Source organism: Ranitomeya variabilis, chromosome 7 (assembly GCF_051348905.1).
Source record: "Ranitomeya variabilis isolate aRanVar5 chromosome 7, aRanVar5.hap1, whole genome shotgun sequence".
Taxonomy (NCBI): Eukaryota; Metazoa; Chordata; class Amphibia; order Anura; family Dendrobatidae; genus Ranitomeya; species Ranitomeya variabilis.
The window spans coordinates 78525810-78549890 of NC_135238.1; the positions used below are offsets into that span (position 1 = coordinate 78525810).

At 42.3% G+C, this 24081-nt stretch overlaps 1 protein-coding gene across 3 annotated transcripts in view; it reads left to right on the forward strand.

Annotated features, from left to right (window-relative positions):
• The window catches only part of RHBDF1 (rhomboid 5 homolog 1), a 270222-nt gene extending 263345 nt beyond the window's left edge, over positions 1–6877 (forward strand). For all 3 annotated transcript variants that reach the window (XM_077275324.1, XM_077275323.1, XM_077275325.1), the window contains 2 exons: positions 3084–3237; positions 5936–6877. In XM_077275324.1, the coding sequence (XP_077131439.1) occupies positions 3084–3237; positions 5936–6355 (574 nt within the window). In that variant the 3' untranslated portion in view covers positions 6356–6877. The remainder of the gene's footprint in view (positions 1–3083; positions 3238–5935) is intronic.
• Positions 6878–24081: the final 17204 nt, after the last annotated feature.

Genomic DNA, 24081 nt, shown 5'->3' on the forward strand with positions numbered 1-24081 from the left:
TTGGATGGCTGAGCTGTCAATAACTGTATCCCAGACTCACTAAGGGGTGGAACCATGACACACAGTATGTGAAATCTCTGCGTATTGGTCAACTGGGCATATCTTCACAGTTTTCTCTGGGGGTGTATTCTTCCACCCTCCCAGATGCTGCCAATCACAGCTCAGTAGTGTCTGAGATGGACAGACTGCTAGATCAGCTGCTGAGCTGTAATTGGCAGAATCTGGAGAAGAAACAAACATGAATATCTCTGCAAAGTGGGGAAAAAAGTGACAGAATCAGGAGGGCTCAGGGATTTTGCAAACCATTTAGCTCAATTTTTTAAAAAGTGACATGTCCTCTTTAGTATAACCATACCAACCTTAGACACCATTACCATTTTGCAGAAGAGATACAACTAGTGTGAAACAGCATATGTTGTAAAAATGAAAACCTGTCTCCTTTTCAGCAAGTAATAAAATTATTGTTATCGCAGTTGATCTTTTGTCTGTAGATAAAACAGAATTATTATCTATAAGGCCGGGATCACACTAGACCGTAATACGGACGAGTGCTATGCGATAAAAAATCGCATAGCACTCGGCCCAATGTTAATCTATGGTTCAGCTCCCATCATCCGATATTTTCTCCACCGTATTTCGGATCCGAGGGAACTCGCAGCAGGCTGCGATTGTCAGCGTATCTCGGCCGAGACTCGCCAATGCAAGTCTATGGGTGCGAGAAAAAATCGGATTACACACGGACCATGCGTGTGCATTGCGAGAAATACGCAGCGGTGTTCTATAGAAAAGCCGGTAATTCAATTGCCGGCTTTGCATTTCTCCTTCACAAACCCGACAGGATATGAGACATGGTTTACATACAGTAAACCATCTCATATCCCCCTTTTTTTTGCATATTCCACACTACTAATGTTAGTAGTGTGTATGTGCAAAATTTGGCCGCTGTAGCTGCTAAAATAAAGGGTTAAATGGCGGAAAAAATTGGCGTGGGCTCCCGCGCAATTTTCTCCGCCAGAATGGTAAAGCCAGTGACTGAGGGCAGATATTAATAGCCAGGAGAGGGTCCATGGTTATTGGCCCCCCCGTGGCTAAAAACATCTGCCCCCATCCACCCCAGAAAAAGCACATCTGGAAGATGCGCCTATTCTGGCACTTGGCCACTCTCTTCCCACACCCTGTAGCGGTGGGATATGGGGTAATGAAGGGTTAATGCCACCTTGCTATTGGAAGGTGACATTAAGCCAGATTAATAATGGAGAGGCGTCAATTATGACACCTATCCATTATTAATCCAATTGTATGAAAGGGTTAAAACACACACACACACACATGATTTAAAAGTATTTTAATGCAATAAACACAGCGGTTGTTTTAATAATTTATTGATCTCTCAATCCATTTTCAGACCCTCGCTTGGCAAAACAATAAACACACAATATACATACCCTCTCTGATGTCCTATCACGTCCCACGAGGTAATCCATCTGGAGGGGTTAACTAATATTACAGGCACGAGCTGCGATAAACCACTCGCTCGTGCCTGTAATCCCCGGGTGCTGAAAGGAAAGCTGGATCTGTACTTACATTCAGTCGCGGTGATGCGCCCCTGCTGGATGTTCTCATGAACTGCAGCCTGGGAACTTTTTCCCACGCTCCAGGTCATATGAGGACATCCACCAGGGGGCGCATCACCGCGACTGAAGGTAACTATAGGTCATTGACCTACATTTCCTTCAGTCGCGGTGATGCGCCACCTGGTGGATGTCCTCATATGACCTGGAGCGTGGGAAAAAGTTCCCAGGCTGCAGTTCATGAGAACATCCAGCAGGGGCGCATCACCGCGACTGAATGTAAGTACAGATCCAGCTTTCCTTTCAGCACCCGGGGATTACAGGCACGAGCGAGTGGTTTATCGCAGCTCGTGCCTGTAATATTAGTTAACCCCTCCAGATGGATTACCTCGTGGGACGTGATAGGACATCAGAGAGGGTATGTATATTGTGTGTTTATTGTTTTGCCAAGCGAGGGTCTGAAAATGGATTGAGAGATCAATAAATTATTAAAACAACCGCTGTGTTTATTGCATTAAAATACTTTTAAATCATGTGTGTGTGTGTTTTTTAACCCTTTCATACAATTGGATTAATAATGGATAGGTGTCATAATTGACGCCTCTCCATTATTAATCTGGCTTAATGTCACCTTCCAATAGCAAGGTGGCATTAACCCTTCATTACCCCATATCCCACCGCTACAGGGAGTGGGAAGAGAGTGGCCAAGTGCCAGAATAGGCGCATCTTCCAGATGTGCCTTTTCTGGGGTGGCTGGGGGCAGATGTTTGTAGCCACGGGGGGGCCAATAAGCATGGACCCTCTCCTGGCTATTAATATCTGCCCTCAGTCACTGGCTTTACCATTCTGGCGGAGAAAATTGCGCGGGAGCCCACGCCAATTTTTTCCGCCATTTAACCCTTTATTTTAGCAGCTACAGCGGCCAAATTTTGCACATACACACTACTAACATTAGTAGTGTGGAATATGCAAAAAAAAGGGGGATATGAGATGGTTTACTGTATGTAAACCATGTCTCATATCCTGTCGGGTTTGTGAAGGAGAAATGCAAAGCCGGCAATTGAATTACCGACTTTTCACAGATATCGCGCTGAATGAAATCTAAATACAGAATATATATATATGTGTCTCAATGACATATATATATATATATATATATATATATATATATATATATATATATATATATATATATATATATATATATATATACTGTATATATGTTTTCCCGAACATTTGAGCACATAAATCCATTAGATGTCGGTTTTGCAAGCTTGCGAGAAAATCTCGGCATACGGATGCCATACGGATGACACACGGATGTCACACGGATCATTTGATGCGAGGAAATCGCATCCTCGCACTGCACACGGATCACTGTTTTTGAAACATTTGTGCGATTCCCGGCCGTGAAAAACGGACCGTTTTTTTATACGTTAAGTGTGTCCCCGGCCTTACAAGTGACAAAATATGACTAGGTCCTGCTCACGCCATATGTATTTGTATTTTCAGAATCTTGCACTGTTTGGTGTCCATGTGCCTCCAGATGACAATACTTCGAGATTTAGAAAAGCTGGCCGGCTGGCATAGAATCTCCATCATTTACATTTTAAGTGGTATTACTGGGAATCTTACTAGTGCTATTTTCCTGCCATACAGAGCTGAGGTAAGCATAGTTTGCAACTTTTTTATGCAGTTTACAAAAACAGACTAATATAGAATAAACAAGTAAGCATCACTAGATTTAGTGGTAATGTGAACTTAGCCTAAACCAAGACATACAGTTCAGAAATAGACATAAGACCAGATTTTAACAACTTTCTAATTCTAATGTAAAACTGCTTGAAACATCTTGCGCAAAATTGTTGTGAGGTTTTTGTTTTTCTTTTTTCAATAATTTTTTATTGAAATTTTTAGAATATATGGGGAGTCAAAAAAGGGAGGAATAAAGTAGATATAAAGGGAAAGAAAAGGAAATGGTAATTATAATTAGAGGGGAGGGAAATAAGGTAAAAATAAGGTAGGAAGGAATAGGGAGAGCTTTAGATTATAAAGCTGAGAAGAAATGTGTAACATGACATTACAGAACAAACTACAATAACAAACAATAAACGAAACAACAACAAAGTCACATTATAATTAAGGTTTGCACTGTTTGCAAACATATCTATATGAAAAATATTATATATTTTCTTACAGATACATATATTTACCGCTAGGGGGAGCATTTTCCGTTTTAGGCCTCAGCTAGAGTAAGACTTACCAGCTTTACTGTTAGCCGCAAAATTGGGGCAGTAACTGCTGACATCACCATTTCCCTCCCCTTTTGGGTGGTCTAGTATCCCTGGGGCAGAATGAAGAGTATCATCACAGGGCAGTGCCATCTTTGGGAGACTGCCCTGTGATGTGCTATCACCAGCAGTTACTGTTTTTCTCTCTCCCATCAGTCTCTCTCACCCAGATGACATGATTCTCTCACCTCCCTCCACAATGCCTGGCCATTTTACTGCAGCTCCTTATCTTATCTTAGGAAGGCATGAATCACAACTCCTGCCAAGCAGCTGACAGCTCCTGCTCCTATAATGTTAATGGTGCACTGTTCCTCCTTGATGTATCTGCTATTCTGCCTGGCTTTTCTCCTGCATTTAACCACTGTCAACCCTCAATATAGGATCTGTTCTGTTGGAAGCAGTACTGCTTATGTTTAGTTAGCAGATCCGAGGGCTCCATGAATATGGCACCAGAACACTCCCACTACTGTGAATTGTGCGGCCCACAGAGGAGTGCCCAGTTCACTGCTAATGCAATGCAATGTTAGAGATAGGATCAGCGGCTGTCTGTTATCTCCTATGACCATGGGGTGCCGTATTATGACACTGATAGCGTTGTGCTGCTGCTGTGAAAACAAGATGTCAGCCCCCAGCGCCTTCTTTAAACTCCTATAACACACGAAATACGTTTCAAATGCATTCAAAACTTGGTTATAACAGCATGTTATGCTACATTACATTGATTTATTAATGATCTACAAACGCAGTACCTTCCCTTTAATCACATATCCATAATATAGGCTCGAGCAGAAAAGTATCCCAGTCTGCAGTTATATGTGAAGTCTGAGAAAAAAGAAAGCTGCAACACTTCAGCTTTATTCCATGTACACGAACAGCTCGGTGGCACATTGATTTGGTCGTTGAACCAGTGGTACAGCCATTTCTTCAGTGTTCAATGAACCATTTGTCAACATGACAACGCAATGCCTAGAGACATGTTGCTAACGCTACTGTGAGCAGTTCGGGGCCTAAAAGTTCTACCATGGCCTGCAGTGTCTCCAAACTTGTGTCCCTTCGAGCACTTCTGGGACACTGGTTGGCAATTGCAAACGGAGCTGCCAACAGTGGAACTTGATGATTTGTGTGCTCAAGTGCAGTCAATGAGGCAGCACATTCATCAGACAACCATTAATAACCTCACTGATATCATGCCAACACATGCAAATGTGTGTATTTCTACATGTGGCACTCATACTTTATAATGAATAAATCAAGATCTTTCAAAAATTTTGCTTATATTTTTCCATTATTTTCATATTATGATCATGTCTGTCGATCTTGTGATTTCCATAATTCCACAACGTGTCCTTCTTGGTGTTGCAATTTCAAAGTTGAGTGTATATACCTGACCTCATCCCATATACCAGTCCATTCCTGAACAAATATATTCCTGATATTTAAAAAAAAAAAGTGTAAAAACAAAGCAAGCATTTGGAGTACATTATATCACATTTAGTTTACAAATTTTCTGTTGAAACATACCGTATTTTGCAGATTATAAGACGCACCAGATTATAAGACATGCCCCAAATTTTGAGGAGAAAAATAGGGAAAGAAACCCCTTTTTTTTAATAAAATGGTGGTGCTGCTTATAATCAGCGCTGAGATCTCATCTCCCAAGATCTTGGTGCTGAGATCTCCATCTGCGCATGCACCACTCCCGGCAGCCACCGCATAGTAAACCATATAAGTGCAGGGGCTCTGGGCTTTCACAAAATGTCGGCAGAGCCCCCGCACCACCGAACACTGGCAGCGGCGCACATCCGAACACCCCCTCATCCCAGCCTGTGGCCTGCAGCAATGCACCACTATTGCCTCCTCCAGCAGCGACCCTGGGACCCTGGTCCACCGCTGCCGGTAAGGTATATCCACCTTATAAGACACACCCCCATTTCCCCAAAAAAATTTAGGGGAAAAAAGTGCGTCTTATAATCCGAAAAATGCGGTAAATGTTCTGATTTTTTTCCTGAAGTGCTGTGTAAACAGAACCATTTTATTTTATGTGAGGTATTTAGAATATTTCTTTTTTTCCAGGTTGGACCGGCCGGATCTCAATTTGGAATCTTGGCATGCCTTTTTGTTGAGTTGTTCCAGAGCTGGCAAATTCTAGAAAGACCATGGAGAGCATTCTTCAAACTTTTTGCTGTTGTCATCTTCCTCTTCACATTTGGCCTTCTTCCATGGATTGACAATTTTGCTCATATATCCGGGTTTATTAGTGGCTTCTTTTTGTCTTTTGCATTTCTTCCATACATCAGTTTTGGTAAATTTGACATGTACCGAAAAAGGTGTCAAATTATTATTTTTCTTTTGATATTTTTTGGACTTTTCTCAGGACTTGTGGTTTTATTTTACTTTTATCATATCAAGTGTGAATGGTGCGAGTACTTAACCTGTATTCCCTTCACAGACAAATTTTGTGAGAAATATGACCTTGATGCTCAACTTCATTGACACTTGTTAACTAGAGATTTTATACAAAATGATACTTTTTCTATGGTTTAGAACTATTGTTATATTGCCATTATTAAAGGTACTGAAGGAATAACATAGCCATTTTATCCCACAGCCTGCTGAATTTTTAAATCCTAAGTAATTGAACTTATCCATGTAGCAATCATTAAACAGCAGATATTCAAAGATGGTCATTATTTGCTGTGGGAAATTAAATATTTTTATATCTATATCCATATTAGGAAAAGCAATATTCTTAAAGTGCACATTGATAATTTAATGTATATATAGTATTTGATAACCTTGTTAAGTGTCTCAGATGATTTTACTGTCTGAAAACAGAACTATTTGTTTCCTTGTTCACTTTTATTGAACAACAGTGTGATGTCTTTTTGATGGACTAATTAAAAAATTATGTTTTTTAATATTTTTGGGACCTGCAGGGCTTGCTGCAGTAGTACAGCTTGACAGTAGCGTTTTAGCTACTTTATCCATAATAATAAAAAAAACACTATTGAACAATGACTATTGTTTCTTGTAATGTTTAATGTACTTTAATGTTTTAGGCCTCCTTCACACATCCATTTCTTGTGTCCGCATGCGGTCCGTTTTTAAGGACTGCAAATATGGGCGTATTCACACCCATTATATTCAATGGTGGTGTGCATACGGTCCGTGTGAAAAATCCACAGACATGTCAGTTTTTTACGAATACCACAAACAAAATGCGTGCCGCACACGTGCACACTGATGACACACAATTGAAATCAGCATCAGCATGACACGTACTGGCGCCAGGGAAGAATGGTACAGTTTTCACTTTTTCCCCAGGTGCCAGCTGTTGAAGACTGCTCTGATCATTGTTGTTGGGTCTCCCTGTGATCAGCGCGACCAAGAGACAATGATGTGAGTTGTATTAAGCACCTGATGTGTACATCCAGTGTAAAATTAAGAACTAAATTAAAAAAAAATAGCACGGGCTGCCATGTAATTTTCATAACCAGCAAAGGGAAAGCCCACCGCTGGGGGCTAATGTTAATAATCTGGGAAAAGGGACACTATCCCAAGAGGTTCCCAGACTGTTAATAACAGCTCACAGCTGTTTGCTTAGCTTTTACTGGTGAGTTTGCAGGGGAACCCATAAAAAAATGAAGTAGGATCCCCCTATGCATTCAAACCAGCAAAGGCTAAACAGAGAGCTGTGGGTTGATATTAACCCCTTCATGACCCAGCCTATTTTGACCTTAATGACCTGGCCATTTTTTGCAATTTTGACCAGTGTCCCTTTATGAGGTAATAACTCAGGAACGCTTCAACGGATCCTAGCGATTCTGAGTTTGTTTTTTCGTGACATATTGGGCTTCATGTTAGTGGTAAATTTAGGTCAATAATTTATGCGTTTATTTGTGAAAAAATTGGAAATTTGGCGACAATTTTGAAATTTTTGCAATTTTCAAATTTTGAATTTTTATTCTGTGAAACCAGAGAATTATGTGACACAAAATAGTTAATAAATAACATTTCCCACATGTCTACTTTACATCAGCACAATTTTGGAAACAATTTTTTTTTTTGCTAGGAAGTTATAAGGGTTAAAAGTTGACCAGCAATTTCTCATTTTTACAACAAAATTTTCAAAACCATTTTTTTTAGGGACCACCTCAGATTTGAAGTCAAAAGTGACACCATTCTAAAAACTGCACCTCTCAAGGTGCTCAAAACCACATTCAAGAAGTTTATTAACCCTTCAGGTGCTTGACAGCAGCAGAAGCAACATGGAAGGAAAAAATGAACATTTAACTTTTTAGTCACAAAAATGATCTTTTAGCAACAATTTTTTTATTTTCCCAAGGGTAAAAAGAGAAACTGGACCCCGAAAGTTGTCCAATTTGTCCTAAGTACGCTAATAACCCATATGTGGGGGGAACCACTGTTTGGGTGCACGACAGGGCTCGGAAGGGAAGGAGCGCCATTTGACTTTTTGAATGAAAAATTGGCTCCAATCTTTAGCGGACACCATGTCGCGTTTGGAGAGCCCCTGTGTGCTCCTCCAGAAGTGACCCCATTTTGGAAACTAGACCCCCAAGGAACTTATCTCGATGCATAGTGAGCACTTTGAACCCCCAGGTGCTCCACAAATTGGTCTGTAAAAATGAAAAAGTACTTTTTTTTCACAAAAATTTTCTTTTACCCTAAATTTGTTCATTTTCACATGGGCAACATGATAAAATGGATCCTAAAATTTGTTGGGCAATTTCTCCTGAGTACACCAATACCTCACATGTGGGGGTAAACCACTGTTTGGGCGCACGGCAAGGCTTGGAAGGGAAGGAGCGCCATTTGACTTTGAGTGAAAAATTAGCTCCAATCGTTAGCGGACACCATGCCAGGTTTAGAGAGCCCCTGTGTGCCTAAACATTGGAGCTCCCCCCACAAGTGACCTCATTTTGGAAACTAGACCCCCAAGCAACTTATCTAGATGCATAGTGAGCACTTTGAACCCCCAGGTGCTTCACAAATTGATCCATAAATATGAAAAAGTACTTTTTTTCCACAAACATTTTATTTTAGCCTCAATTTTTTTAATTTTTACATGGACAACAGGATAAAATGGATCTTAAAATTTGCTGGGCAATTTCTCCTGAGTACACCGATACCTCACAAGTGGGGGTAAACCACTGTTTGGGCGCACGGCAAGGCTCAGAACGGAAGGAGCGCCATTTGACTTTTTGAATGAAAATTGGCTCCAATCATCAGCGGACACCATGCCATGTTTGGAGAGCCCCTGTGTGCCTAAACATTGGAGCTCCCCCACAAGTGACCCCATTTTGGAAACTAGACCCCCCAAGGAACTTATGTAGATGCATAGTGAGCACTTTGAACCCCCAGGTGCTTCACAAATTGATCCGTAAATATGAAAAAGTACTTTTTTTCCACAAAAATTTTATTTTAGCCTCAATTTTAATAATTTTTACATGGGCAACAGGATAAAATGGATCCTAAAATTTGTTGGGCGATTTCTCCTGAGTACACCGATACCTCACATGTGGGGGTAAACCGCTGTTTGGGTGCATGGCAAGGCTCGGAAGGGAAGGTGCGCCATTTGACTTTTTGAATGGAAAATTTGCTCCAATCGTTAGCGGACACGTCGCGTATTGAAAGTATGTAGTGTATGGCAGGTTGGTATGTGGTGTAGTGTACATCAGGTTTGTGTGTGTTGTGTAGTATACACCACACACACACACCAACCTGACATACACTATACCACACCACACACCAACCTGACACTACGTCAGGTTGGTGTGTGTGGTGTAGTGTACGTCATGTTGGTGTGTTGTGTGTGGTGTATACTACACAACACACACCAACCTGATGTACACTACACCACATACCAACCTGCCATACACTACATACTTTCAATACGCGACGTGTCCGCTAATACCACACACCAACCTGACGTACACAACTCCACACACACCAACCTGACAGGCTACATCAGGTTGGTGTGTGTGGTGTAGTGTACGTCAGGTTGATGTGTGGTGTAGTGTACGTCAGGTTGGTGTGTGTGGTGTAGTATACACCACACACACCAACCTGACGTACACTATACCACACACCAACCTGACGCACACTACGCCACACACAGCAACCTGACAAGCTACGTCAGGTTGGTGTGTGTGGTGTAGTGTACGTCAGGTTGGTGTGGTGTAGTGTACGTCAGGTTGGTGTGTGTGGTGTAGTATACACACACACCAACCTGACGTACGCTATACCACACACCAACCTGACGTACACAATTCCACACACATCAACCTGACACGCTACGTCAGGTTGGTGTGTGTGGTGTAATGTACGTCAGGTTGGTGTGTGGTGTAGTGTACGTCAGGTTGGTGTGTGGTGTTGTATAGTGTACGTCAGGTTGGTGTGTGTGTGGTGTATACTACACCACACACATCAATCTGACGTACACTACACCAAACACCAACCTGACATACACTACATCACACACACCAATAACCAAAAAAACTACTTGAGAAAATATACTGAGACGCAAATATTATAAAACCAAATATTTTATTGTATTAAGACACTAAACAAGACTAAACACAGAAATATGGAGGAGGCACATAATATAAAGCTCAGAGACACTTATACAGGGGTAAATATGACAATTTAAATTATAATTATACCCTTGCCTCTGGTCAAATTGTTAATGTCAACATGAGCTGCGATAAGGAAAAGCAAAAAGGCACATATGTGCCATTAATTTATCCAAATAGGTGAATTAGTATAAACCCCTATAGGTAATCCAAATGCACAAAGTGCATAGTATGTAATACATATAGCAATCCTGCCAGTATTGAGTAATATAAAGTGCAATGCACATGTAGCAATCTCTGTCAATGTCAGATAGTGTAAAGTGCAGAGTGCATATGATAGTCCTTACCGGTGCTCATGTTAGCGTTCTGTACCTCGACCCCGCACTCCAACGCGCGTTTCGCACGTTGCTTCTTCAGGGGGCAACGTGACGTACACTACGCCACACACACCAACCTGACGTAGTGTGTCAGGTTGGTGTGTGTGGCGTAGTGTACGTCACGTTGCTGTGTGGTGTGGTATAGTGTACGTCAGGTTGGTGTGTGTGGCGTAGTGTACGTCACGTTGCTGTGTGGTATAGTGTACGTCAGGTTGGTGTGTGTGGCGTAGTGTACGTCACGTTGCTGTGTGGTGTGGTATAGTGTACGTCAGGTTGGTGTGTGTGGTGTGTATGTCAGCCTGGTGTGGGTGAGTTCTGTAGGGGAATGTCAGGATGTGTTTAGTCAATGGACGTATGATGAATTCTGAATCATTCAAACACAGTCCAGGTTTGTCAGGACATGTTTCACATTGGAAACAAGTTGTTTTTCTTGTCCTCCTTTTATAGCACACTCGGCACCTTTTTCTTATCCCCTCTCTGGGAAAATGTTGCCCTGGTACCATACGGGAAACTTGAGTTCCAGAGGTGCTAGGGCCCGCTCCTTCCTCGTCTCCAAACATCAGGGCCTTTATCACCGCCTCCTGGAACTGAAGGAAGGTGGTGTTGGTCTGACCTGCACATCGTGATAGCACGTATGTGCAGCACCCCAGAGTCCTGGTCGTTGCAGTAATGTCGCTCTGCCACTAAGGGGAGTGATGTTACGTCTGATGGCACTAAAGGAGTTCACCTGACCAGTTATCCCACACACACTACACTTCACACTCCGGCCACCAGGGGGAGTGGTTCTATCTAGTAGGCCACTCCTCACGCTCTGGTAAAACGGGGTTGGACAGGAAGTTAGGGAGAAAGTAGCTGGGAAGAGCTAGAGAGAGGACCATTTCAGGGGTGGGATCCTGGCAGAGTCCTAGAAAGGGGACAGATCTTTACGGAGTTGTGCCTGTGTCTTACAGCGGCAGACTCCTAAGGAAGGACAAGAAGCGAGGTTTATTGCGGGGAAGTGAGGAACGGAAATACAGCAAAAAGGAGATAGTAAGAGAAGGAGTCGTGCCTCAAGATCAGCAACATCCTTCTGAGGCGCGTAGCCGGTGGCCGGAACGCCGAGAAAGTAAGAGACTCCACGCATTACTTTAAACTACGGCCGGGCAGTTAACCATAGGTTGGCTGTCTCACCATTACACCTAACGAAGACAACGGAGGCAAACTGTGGGAGAGGGGCGTCCCTAGGGTCCCTATAAAATAGCTCCAGGCCTACCCCGTCATACGGGTGCGTCCTAGCCATATCATCTGGGGGACGGAGAGAGAGAGAGAAAGAACAGAAATATACATGACAGTTGTGAGGACTATCCCGTGGTGCTCAGCAGGGAAGTACTACAACACACAGGCGCTAGAAGGTAGACGCTGATTTCCACCTGTAAAGGGGACTCTGGATGTGCCTTCAGACCGGCCGGTCTCAGCCAGCCCTGTTAACAGTATTTCTGGATTGCGGATCCTGAAGCTTCCAGTAAAGAGGTAAAGAGACTGCAACCCTGTGTCCTCGTTATTCACCGCGACCTGCACCACGCACCATTACCCCATCTTTCATTGGACGCCCCTTAGCAGGGTCACGGACCGGGTCTAGCTGCCGTGACAACCCCAGAACTGAGACAGAGAGGCCCGGTACCGAGTACCCTGCGGCCCTGCGTCTGGGGGCGCTCCATATGCGTTATACAGTGCCATTTGTACGATGTGCACAGTCAGTTTTTTATACCACACCTTCGTTTTCCGCATGGCACTATAGGGCTGGAGGACTTGATCAGAAAGATCAACTCCACCCATGTGTTTGTTGTACACCAGGGCACAGTCCGGTTTGTGGACCTGTGCTGGGGTACCTCGAACGGTGGTGGCCATGGATTGTTGTCAAGAAAAAGACGTCCCTTTTGTCTTTGAACTTGACCACAAGCATGTTGCCGCTACATTGGGCTCGGCTCTCACCCTTTGGGAGAGCCTGCTCAATTAGTGACAAAGGGAGACCCCTCTGGTTTCTGCGCACGGTACCGCAAGTGACGGTAGCTCTGGCAGAGAGGGATTGAAACAGGGGGATGCTTGTATAAAAGTAATCAACGTACAGATGGTAACCTTTATCAAGCAATGGGTGGACCAAATCCCACACTATTTTCCCACTCAGCCCCAGAGCAGGTGGACATTCTGGGGGCTGGATCCTGGTGTCCTTTCCTTGATAAACTCTAAAGCTGAGAGTGTACCCTGAGGTACTCTCACATATCATATAGTGTAAGGATTCTGGACTTTCCTGGTGCCTGTTCGCCCTGATCCAAGATAGAGTCTTGGATCTTGCCCTGTCATGGAACTTCCTGTCTGTCCTGATTATTTAAGTCCGAGTCATGTGTTCTAAGGCGCCTGAGTATTTTGTGCTGCTGGTTCCTGAGCTTCTGCCGGTTTGCTGGTGAACTCCCTGCTTCTTCTGCTCACTACTCGGTGGTCTGCCTTTCTTCATTCAGCTACCTCTCACCTCTGGAACTTCTGCGACGAGCTGCGCACCAGTGGAAGTGTCTTCTTTGTTTGCAAAACTTTTCCCAGTGTTGTGCCTCTTTGCACAACCACACCAAGTGAGCAAGATTCAAGTTGTGCTTGTCTCATCCAGAAATATTTATTCATCTGTTACGCTTAGATAGCACTCTCCCTCTTTTCCCTTTGTCCTGTCTTTCCCAGGACTGCATTCACACAACACATCATCTGTGAATTATTGGACTCCTACTACCAAGTACTGGCACATGTGTGATCAAGTTTTGCTGGACTCGTTTAGTGGCCTGAGATCAGCGCATCTAAATACAGCAGAAATGCTTCGCAGGGAGACCAGGTAAGGATGATGACAGTTGTAGTTAGCACCCGGCGCCTGGGAATAGCGCTAACTCTACTGCTTTTCCCAGCCGCCACAGCATTTAATTCTGGTATGTGTAATGATTTTTAGGGTTGATGTCAGCTGCGTAATGTCAGCTGCTATCAATCCCTGGTGTAAATAATGGAGAGGTGTCTATCAGACACCCCCACTACTAGCCCAGACCTGGTGAGATCCAGCGACTCTGAAGAGCGGTGACAATAGTAACAATTCCGCTCTTCACAGTCTCCGAACTCAGCGCAAGACCCGGAATATCTGAAGAGCAGTGACGTTACTGATGTCACCGCTCTTCAGAGTCACCGGGTCTCGTGCTGCGCAGCAGAACCAAAAGTGGCTGTAGGCAAAGTATATGGAGCATCAGAATGAGGTTCCACAGCCTTTGGTCTTCTCATCCCTTCATTATCTACGAGATCCAGTTATGTAGGTAAAGTAGCAGCTTTTCTTGGTACTGCAACTAAAAGCAATAAATAGGACTGAGCTGTAATGCTGGATACAGCTGTAATTATATGTTATATAGTTGTGTTACACTCCCCTCACTTCTTGTAACCTACAAGTGTACAAAGATATTATACAGTCACCATGTGACAAGTGGGCCTGTGTAACTTCAAATGCCAGGGCTGAATTTTAGTCCCAGTCCGGCCCTGTTAGTATCAACAGTTATATGATAGATATTGTCACATATAGTGTCACCGAAAATGATTATACTATTAGGGCAGTTCAGTGGAAAAAATCAGGATAATCCGCAGAGTCTTAACCAGACAAGCCATGACAATGTCATATTGAGCAGCTGATATAATGATTAGCAGAGTCATAGTAGACAATCTGTGACAGTAAAATATTGCACTGACAGCTATACACTTATATGCGCTATATAATCAATTCAAAATGGTCAAGTGTCACAATAAACAATCCGTGACAGCATATAATTGAAGAGATAGACTCAATACAATCAAAAGTTAGAGATACAGTAGTCAACAGAATCATAATAAGCAATCCGTGACAGCATGACATTGAACATTCAGCTGTACACTCAAAACTCCATGGGTTTCCCCTCTTTTGGAGGTTCATCAGGAGTGAAATATTGGTATAAACATTATACACTTAGTTGACACTGGATGGTGTAAAGATGAATGGCATGAAGATCCATATGATACAGGATCTCCGAGACCAATCCCCTCTGATGGAGACATTGATCCAGCTCACCACGTTGAACTTGCCATTGAATCCTCAGCTCAGATGAAAAACAATATCCAGCCGTTTTTTGGATACAAAATGTTAGAACAATTTTTTTAGTAGAATTTAATAAAAATAAAACATCCCCAGTACTATAGAAACAATGTGAGACCTTTTCTAAAATGTTGTTTTTATTCAATTCTACTAATAAGAATTTTTAAAAAAAATTTATCCAAAAAACCGCTAGATATCCCTACCTTTTCCATTGGACCAATGCACCTTCCAAACGGCATATGTTGATTGTTAATCTCTGATATTATAATATTACAAAGGTATCTGGAAAAGATTCTTGCAAGGGCGAACACGTCAGATGAAGTTTTATGTCGATAAATGTAGAGTAATGCACAGCAAAGAGAGTAATCCTATAGCTGCATATAGAGTAAATATAAATATATAAGGGTATGTGCACACAATCAGGAATGCCTCAGGATTTGACACAGGTGAAATCTGCACCAAATCTGCACCTGAAGTCACTCGCAGGTGACCTGCGTTTTTGATACGTTCTTTCATTGCATGCGTTTTTTTGTCATTTGAAATAAAGCTAAATGAAAGTTGGTTTCTGGGAAGGAAAAAAAAGTGATTTCCTGTTTGCAGATATATTAGGATATGTTCCCACGGTCAGTAAACGCTGCAGGTTGGACACTGCATACATCCACAGCGTCAAACCTGCAGCATCCAGATGTTGCAGCATAGTGGATGGGATTTCAAGAAACCCCATGCCCACTATGCGTGCACCGATGTATTGCACATTATTAGATGGATAAGAATGAATATCCGTGAGTCCGCACAAGTTGCACCAATAGTCCGCCCCTGGAGCCATAGGAAGAATGACACTACAGCTACAGAGGTGACCGTCTGATAGCCTAGCTCGACTACCCATCTCTCCTGAAGACCCTTTCAGCCTTTGAGGCTTGGGTGGAGGACATCATCTCTGAAAATAGGGTCCCAAAGCTGCACCCCAACAGTTTGAGCAGCTCTCTGACGAGGCAATACGTATGAGGGGGGCAGGTAGCGCCTCACTTTGTCCCTGAGGATTATTTAATTCTCCAGGGATTACTCCGCAGTGGTTGTTGTGGTGGGATGCAGGTCTGGATAGCTGTCGTCATTCTATTAGATGGATATATATGTTCCAAAAAATTGAGACAATTATTCAAGGAGTGATAATTGTGTAATTTCTCTGGTTAGGCAATAAAGGTATCACTCCTTGAATACTTTTCTCAATTTTTGGGACATAAGTATTTACATTCATTTTTCTGGCTAACACGGTACCACAATATTATTTTGTATTGTACATTATTAGATGGATAAGAATTAATATCCATCAGTCCGCACAAGTTGCACCAATAGTATGTCCACCCCTGGAACCATAGGAAGAATTACAGTACAGCTACAGAGGTGACCGTCTGATAGCCTAGCTCGACTACTCACCTCTCCTGAATACCCTTTCAGCCTTTTGAGACTTGGGTGGAGGACATCATCTCTTAAAATAGCGTCCCAAAGCTGCACCCCAACAGTTTGAGCAGCTCTCTCTGAAGAGGAAATATGAGGGGGGTAAGTAGCGCCTCACTTTGTCCCTGAGGAATATTTCATTCTCCAGGGATTACTCCGGAGTGGTTGTTGTGGTGGGATGCAGGTCTGGACAGCTGTAGTCATCCTGTTAGATAGATAATGAATATATGTGTGTATATGCTTTAAAAAAGAATTAGTGAATGTTTAGATGAAATGGCAACTATAAGGCAGTCAGGAATGGATGACTGACATCCCATGATCTATGCAGACTAGCTGTATAGTTCATGAAGTATGCGCTGTCAACAAGTGTCATTTCACGACAGGCAGGAACAGGGCTGCCATCAGGGCATTAGTGCTCCTACTAGTGTATGGAGCTCAGTGAGCAGAAGCAAAGAGGGAGGACTCGGACATGGTGGCATCCCGGGCCATCCCTTCTTTGCTTCTCACTGGACCCAAGGGGCAACAGTTCAGGGCCGTCGCACACTGGGTGCATAATAACACTGCACAGTTAAATGCTAAATCACCTGCAGTGATTCACTGAGCTAAAACCTTGATCTGTGCATGCGCACAGGATGCAGACTCACACTGTGCACCTCCACCCACACAGTGATGGCGGCGGCGGTGCTAACCTTATTTTCATTGTATTGATTGGTTATATATGTGTTGTCTTTTTTGTTTGCTTTGTTTGTTTTCTCTTTTGTTATTGGCGCTAGACGTAATTGACCAAAGGATTTAAGCAAACGACTTATGAAAAATAGATTTAGTTAGCAAAATGTTTAGTGGGAATGTGTTACGGAATGTTCTTTATGTGTTGGGCATTGACCACTCTGGTTATTGTTAACCAATGTGTTTGTGAGATGATAATTAAAAGGCATTCAGCATAGCCTATATTTCTATTTTCCATTCATCTTTGGTGCCCAAATTCATTAAAGTCCACATTAGTAAGTGCCGGAGCCCGCACCTTTCCAGGCACATGACAGCTGAACTATACAGCTGACATATGCCTGCAACAGCCATGGGTGGAATCGCGATCCACCCTTGGCTGTTAACTAGTTAAATGCCACTATCAATCTCTGACAGTGGCATTTAACTCGCATTAACTGGAAGCGCATTGTTAATCCCGCCCATCAATGACCCTGTCACATGATCGCGGGTCACCAATGGGTCGACATGCCAATTAGAGGTGTGCAGCAGATCTCTATTGTTGTCATTGCCAGATTGATATGAATGCTACCCCATGGTCGGTGCTCATAGCAAGTGAGCATTTCTGCTACACACAGGCGATCCGATCCTTGCCATTGTGTAGCAGAAGCGATCAAAGTATTGCAGCTTCTAGTCTCCCATAGAGAGTATTGAAACATGCAAAAAGTAAAAAAAATGTTTTGAAAAAAAGTAAAGAAAAATAAAAGTTCAAATCACCCTCCTTTCTCCCCATTCCCATAATGTCCTATGATATATAAACATGCATATGTCCAATGTCCACATCTCCAAACAGACAAGAGAGCAGCTTCCATAAATGTCCAGAAAACAGAATACAATAATCTGCAAACCTGAAATACAAATTATAAAAAAATGATCACAATATGGTATCAATTAGTTTAAAAAATGTATGTGACACATTCCCTTAAAGAAAAATAAATAAAAATATACCTAAAAAAGAGTATTTGATATTTTAAGAAATGTTTAATAGGTTACAGTAGAGTAGAGTAGGGCCCTGCCAAAAGAGTGTACCTTGTCGTGGTGGCAGGCTTAAAAAATCTTGTGGTCAAAACAAAAGCTGTTGGCTATGTATATGATATGGGAGTGATGGCGAAGCTATGGCACGCATGCCAGAGAAGGCACGCAAAGCCCTCTCTGTGGGCACGAATGCCAGGCCCACCACCGTGCACACACGCCACTCCCTTCTCTTGCTCAAAAGTATTCATGTCTAAAAGATGCAAGAACATTTGAACAGTGCTGTGATGGGACTGGGGTAGAGGAGCGCCTGTCATCCCCGGGTCCGATGTGCAGCAGTGTGGTGACATCACGTTACTGACCTCATCACACTGCTGCCTGCCCCGGGCCGCAAAGGAACAGAGACATCATCACGTTACTGACCTCATCACACTGCTGCCTGCCACGGGCTGCAAAGAAACAGAGACATCATCACGTTACTGACCTCATCACACTGCTGCCTGCCCCGGGCCGCAAAGGAACAGAGACAGTGTGGGCACTGGTAAGAGCTCCAGAAGGAGCTGAACATTAACTGTATCATTGTGAAAGAGGGCACAGTTTTGACAGAGGCAGGGTGTGGGAATGGAGGGCTGCTTTATTCAGTGGGACAGTGCATATATGTGTATATATTGTGAAGTGTGTGTATATTTTGCAGGGGGCAGTGTGTATGTATTTTGCAGAGGGGCAGTGGGTGTGTGTGTGTGGTGTGCATTTTACAGAGGCAGTGTGTGTGTGTTTTGCAGAGGGGCAGTGTGTGTGTGTTTTGCAGATGGGCATTGTGTTTATTTTTGCAGAGGGGCAGTGTGTGTGTGCGCGTGTGGTGTATATTCTGCAGAGAGGCAGTGTGTGTATTTTGCAGAGGTGCAGTGTGTGTGTAATCTACAGAGGGGCAGCATGTGTATCCGTTGTTTCAGATGCTGCACATCTTGTATCTTCACAGCATAGGCAATTGCCTTACGATATGAGATGTGCAGTATCTGAAACAACGGATACTGGAAGCCTGTGCTAGCATTTCTTCTGCGGTGTTGCTATCAGTGTGTCAAGAGTGGGAGAAGAGGCTTGCATTGACAATCCAACACAATGGTCAGCACTTTGAACACATTTTATAATGGTCATAAACTTGTAAATAACTCATGAAAGAATAAAGTTATGTTAAAACCAAGCACACCATTGTTTTTCTTGTGAAATTCTCAATAAGTTTGATGTGTCACATGACCCTCTTCCAATTTAAAAAAATAAAGTTGGATCCAAAATGTCCGACTTCAAAATGGCCGCCATGGTTACCACCTATCTTGAAAAGTTTTCCCCCTCCCATATACTAATGTGCCACAAACAGGAAGTTGATATCACCAACTATTCCCATTTTATTTAGGTGTATCCATATAAATGGCCCACCCTGTACTATTGAATTATGACATTGAATTATGACATAAAAGTTTAAACAGCAGCTTCTCTATAACTTTATTTTTGCTTGCTTACTTCTCATTATGTAACTTGGCCATCAACAGTTCTGAATATATTACAGGAGACGAGCGAATAAATCGGCTGTATGCTGCCTGATTTTTGATTGGCTAGAACATGGACAGTACACGTCATCAATAGGGCTGTTCAGATGAAAAAATGGCAGCATGTACTATTGTCTTTCAAGTGTCGGATGAGACATAATCATTCAAGTCTGTGGGTGCATAGAAAAAATTGGATCTCCCAGAGATTTTTACAGAGACATTTCTGTTATAAACCAAGGAAACTGTATTTGATCATGTACATTTTTAATGTAGATGTTAGAAAACTAATGGCACGCGGACGTATAAGTAGAGATGGATGGCACACAAATGGAAATCGGATGAAAATCAGATGTAAATTGTCTGAGATTTCTTGATGAAACTTGGACAATTTTTCTCGCGCTCCTCAGCAGCCGGCTTTACATTGACACATAACCTACCACGCTTATGGTGGCGCCGTATAGGCCACTGTAACTGGCAAACCAGCGTTACCAACTGTACAGAAATTCCTGGTCAGTCCATAAAAACAGGGGACTTTACTTTTTTCATCAACTATAAAGAAAATTTGTTGCGTCTGTGATTTTTTTTTGAAGCCGAAGAAACACCACATGCAGATAATTATGACTGTAGTTCTCATTCTTTTCACGGCATATATCACTTAACCCCTGTTTTCAACTTCAAGGCAAGGCCATTTTTTTCAATTCTGACCACTGTCACTTTATGATGTCATAACTCTGGAACGCTTCAACGGATCCTTGTGATTCTCAGATTGTTTTCTCGTGACATATTGTCCTTTATGATAACAGTAACATTTCTTCGATATTACTTGTGTTTTTTTGTGAAAAAAATGAAAATTTGGCAAAAATGTTTAAAATTTCGCAATTTTCACATTTTTAATTTGCATGCCCTTAAATCAGAGAGTCATATCACACAGCATATGTAACAAATAACATTTCCCAGATGTCTACTTTACATCAGCACAATTTTGGAAACATAATTTGTTTTTGCTAGGAAGTTAGGAGGGTAAAAAGTTGACCAGCGATTTATCATTTTTACAACACAATTTGCAAAAACATTTTTTTAGGGACCACCTCACACTTGAAAAAAAAAAAACCTGCACCCCTCAAGGTACTCTAAAGCACATTCAAGAAGTTTATTAACCCTTCAGGTGCTTCACAGGAATTTTTAGAATGTGGAATGAAAAAATAAACATTTACTTTTCTTTCACAAAACGTTTCATTAACACCTAATCTTTTAACAGGAGAAATTGCTCCATACAATTTGTTGTACCATTTCTCCTGAGTACGCCGATACCCCATATGTGGGGGAAAACCACTGTTTGGGCACCCGGCAGGGCTTGGAAGGGAAGGAGCACCATATGACTTTTTGATGAAATAATTTGCAAACACAATGTCGCGTTTGCAGAGCCCCTGATGTTCCTAAAGAGTGGAAATCCACCAACAGATGACCCTATTTTGGAAACTAGACCCCCCAAGGAACTTATCTACATGTGTGGTGAGCACTTTGAACCCCCAAGTGCTTCACAGAAGTTTATAATGTACAGTCGTAAAAATAAAAAAATCATATTTTTCCACAAAAATTATCTTTTCCTAAGGGTAATAGGATAAATGGGATGCCAACAGTTGTGCAATTTCTCCTGAGTACGCCAATACCCCATATGTGGGGGTAGATCACTGTTTAGGAGCAGGGCAGAGCTCGGAAGGGAAGGAGCGCCATTTGATTTTTTCAACGCAGAATTGGCTGTATTTGAGATTGGACACCAAGTCATATTTGGAGAGCCCCTGATGTGCCTAAACAGTGGAAACCCCAAAATTCTAACTCCAGCCTTAACCCTAACACACACCTAACCCTAATCCCATCACTAGCACACCCCTAAACCTAACCCTGACCCTAATCCCAACCCTTACCCTAACCCTAATCCCAACCCTTACCCTAACCCTAATGGGAAAATGGAAATAAATACATTTTTTTACTTTATTATTTTTCCCTAACTAAGGGGGTGATAAAGGGGGTTTGATTTACTATTTATAGCGTGTTTTTATATTGGGTTTTTATGTTTGGCAGCTGTCACACACTAAAAGACACTTTTTATTGCAAAAAAATAGTTTTTGCATCATCATATTTTGAGAGCTATAATTTTTCCATATTTTGGTCCACAGAGTCATGTGAGGTCTTTTTTTTTGCGGGACGAGTTGACGTTTTTATTGGTACTGTTTTCGGGCACATGACTTTTTTTTATCTCTTTTTATTACAATTTTTGGGAGGCAGAATGAACAAAAACCAGCAATTCATGAATTTCTTTTGGGTGGGCCGTTTATACCGTTCCGCGTGTGGTAAAATCGATAAGGCAGTTTTATTCTTCGGGTCAGTACGAACTTTTTGTTCGGCAGCGTGATGATAAAGCATTCTTTTTTGCCTTGTTTTTTATTTATTTTTTCACAGTGTTCACTGAAGGGGTTAACTAGTGGGACAGTTTTATAGAGCGGGTCGTTACAGACACGGCGATACCAAATATGTGTACTTTTATTGTTTTTTATCTACATAAATAAATGCATTTATTGGGGAAATATTTAGTTTATTTTTTTTTCTATATTTGGGGATCTTTTTCAAAAAATATTTTTACACATTATAATATATATTTTTTTTTACTTTATGACATTGTCCCAGTATGGGACATTACTATATAATGTCAGATCGCTGATCTGGCACTTTGCACAGCACTGTGTCAGATCAGTGATCTGACAGGCAGTGAAGGAGGCTTGCCGTCACCTATTCTCAGCAGGAGCTCGCAAGCCACCTCCCTGCAAGAGCTGGAAGGACCCCGTGGCCATCTTAGAGTCGGGGGTCTCCATTGAGACCACCGGAACAATGCGATCGCATCGCGTTGTTCCGGTGGGAGTGTGCAGGGAGCCCCCTCCCTGCGCGATGCTTCTCTGTGCCGCTGTCACTACTGACAGCGGCATCAGAGGGTTTAAATACCTACGATCGGTGCTTGCACTGATCGTGGGTATTGCTGTGAGGTGTCAGCTGTCACATACAGCTGACACCCGCACACGATCGCCGCGGCGCTGACTGTGAGACGGCGACGATCGTGTCGCCGTACTAATAGTGCTCCAGGCAGAAATGCAGTTCCCGCAGTGCAGTACTAGTGCAGTACTAGTACAGCGCATGTCGGGAAGGGGGTAAAATCTCAATGGTTTATTATGATTTTCTAATGTTTCCATAAAAAAGGTTGTCTGTGATTTTATGGGAAGCTGGCAAAAAAATAAACAAAAATAAAGTTGGCAAACTGGAGTCATTGTTTGGGTCGCTGAGGGAATTAAGGGTTGGCCTCAATGGCAGCCTATCTAAGGGGTTAAACAGCCATGCTCTGTCCTGGCAATAACACAGGCTATTGCTGTAGGATCATGGTTCTCAGTAAAGCCCAGTGTCTATGGTGATGGTGCAGTGCACTGATCATGTGCCCGACCGATCACCATAATGTATGTGTTGTCCTACTTCCTGACCATGGGGAATATGGGCACCATTTGTCGAGAAGCACTTAAGTATATACTTTAAAGAAATTATTTAAAAAAATATATATTTGTATCCAATCAGCTGTCTTCATTTTCTCAACAAAATGTTTTCTACATGGATTTTTAGGATTTTTGTTTAAATTGTAGTATCATAAGTTGTCCACTAGATGTCATCAGATGACAACATTAGGTAGAGTGCAGGCGTCATGTAATTTTTCAGATTTTTTAAAATTATAATTATTACTTACTAGCTAAAAAGCCCAGCATTGCCCGGGCATAGTAACTGATTAGTTATAGCACCTCACATCTCTCATTTCCCCCCTCATGTCTCTCATTTTCCTCCTCATATCTCTCATTTTCCCCCTCACATCTCTCAATTTCCCCCTCACGCCTCTCATTTTCCCCCTCACATCTCTCATTTTCCCCCTCACTCCTCTCATTTTCCCATTAATTTTTCTCATTTTCCCCCCTAACACCTGTCATTTTGACCTGACACCTGTCATTTTCCCCTCAGTATATACCTGTATGTCATCTCCCCTGTATATAGTATGTACCTGTATGTCATCTCCGCTGTATATAGTATAAACCTGTATGTCATCTCCCATGTATATAGTATATACCTGTATGTCATCTCCTGTATATAGTATATACCTGTATGTCATCTCCCCTGTATATAGTATATACCTGTATTTCATCTCCTCCTGTATATAGTATATACCTATATGTCATCTCCTCCTGTATATAGCATATACCTGTATGTCATCTACCTTATATATAGTATATACCTTTATGTCATTTGCTCCTGTGTATAGTATATACCTGTATGTCATCTCCTACTGTATATAGTATATACCTGTATGTCA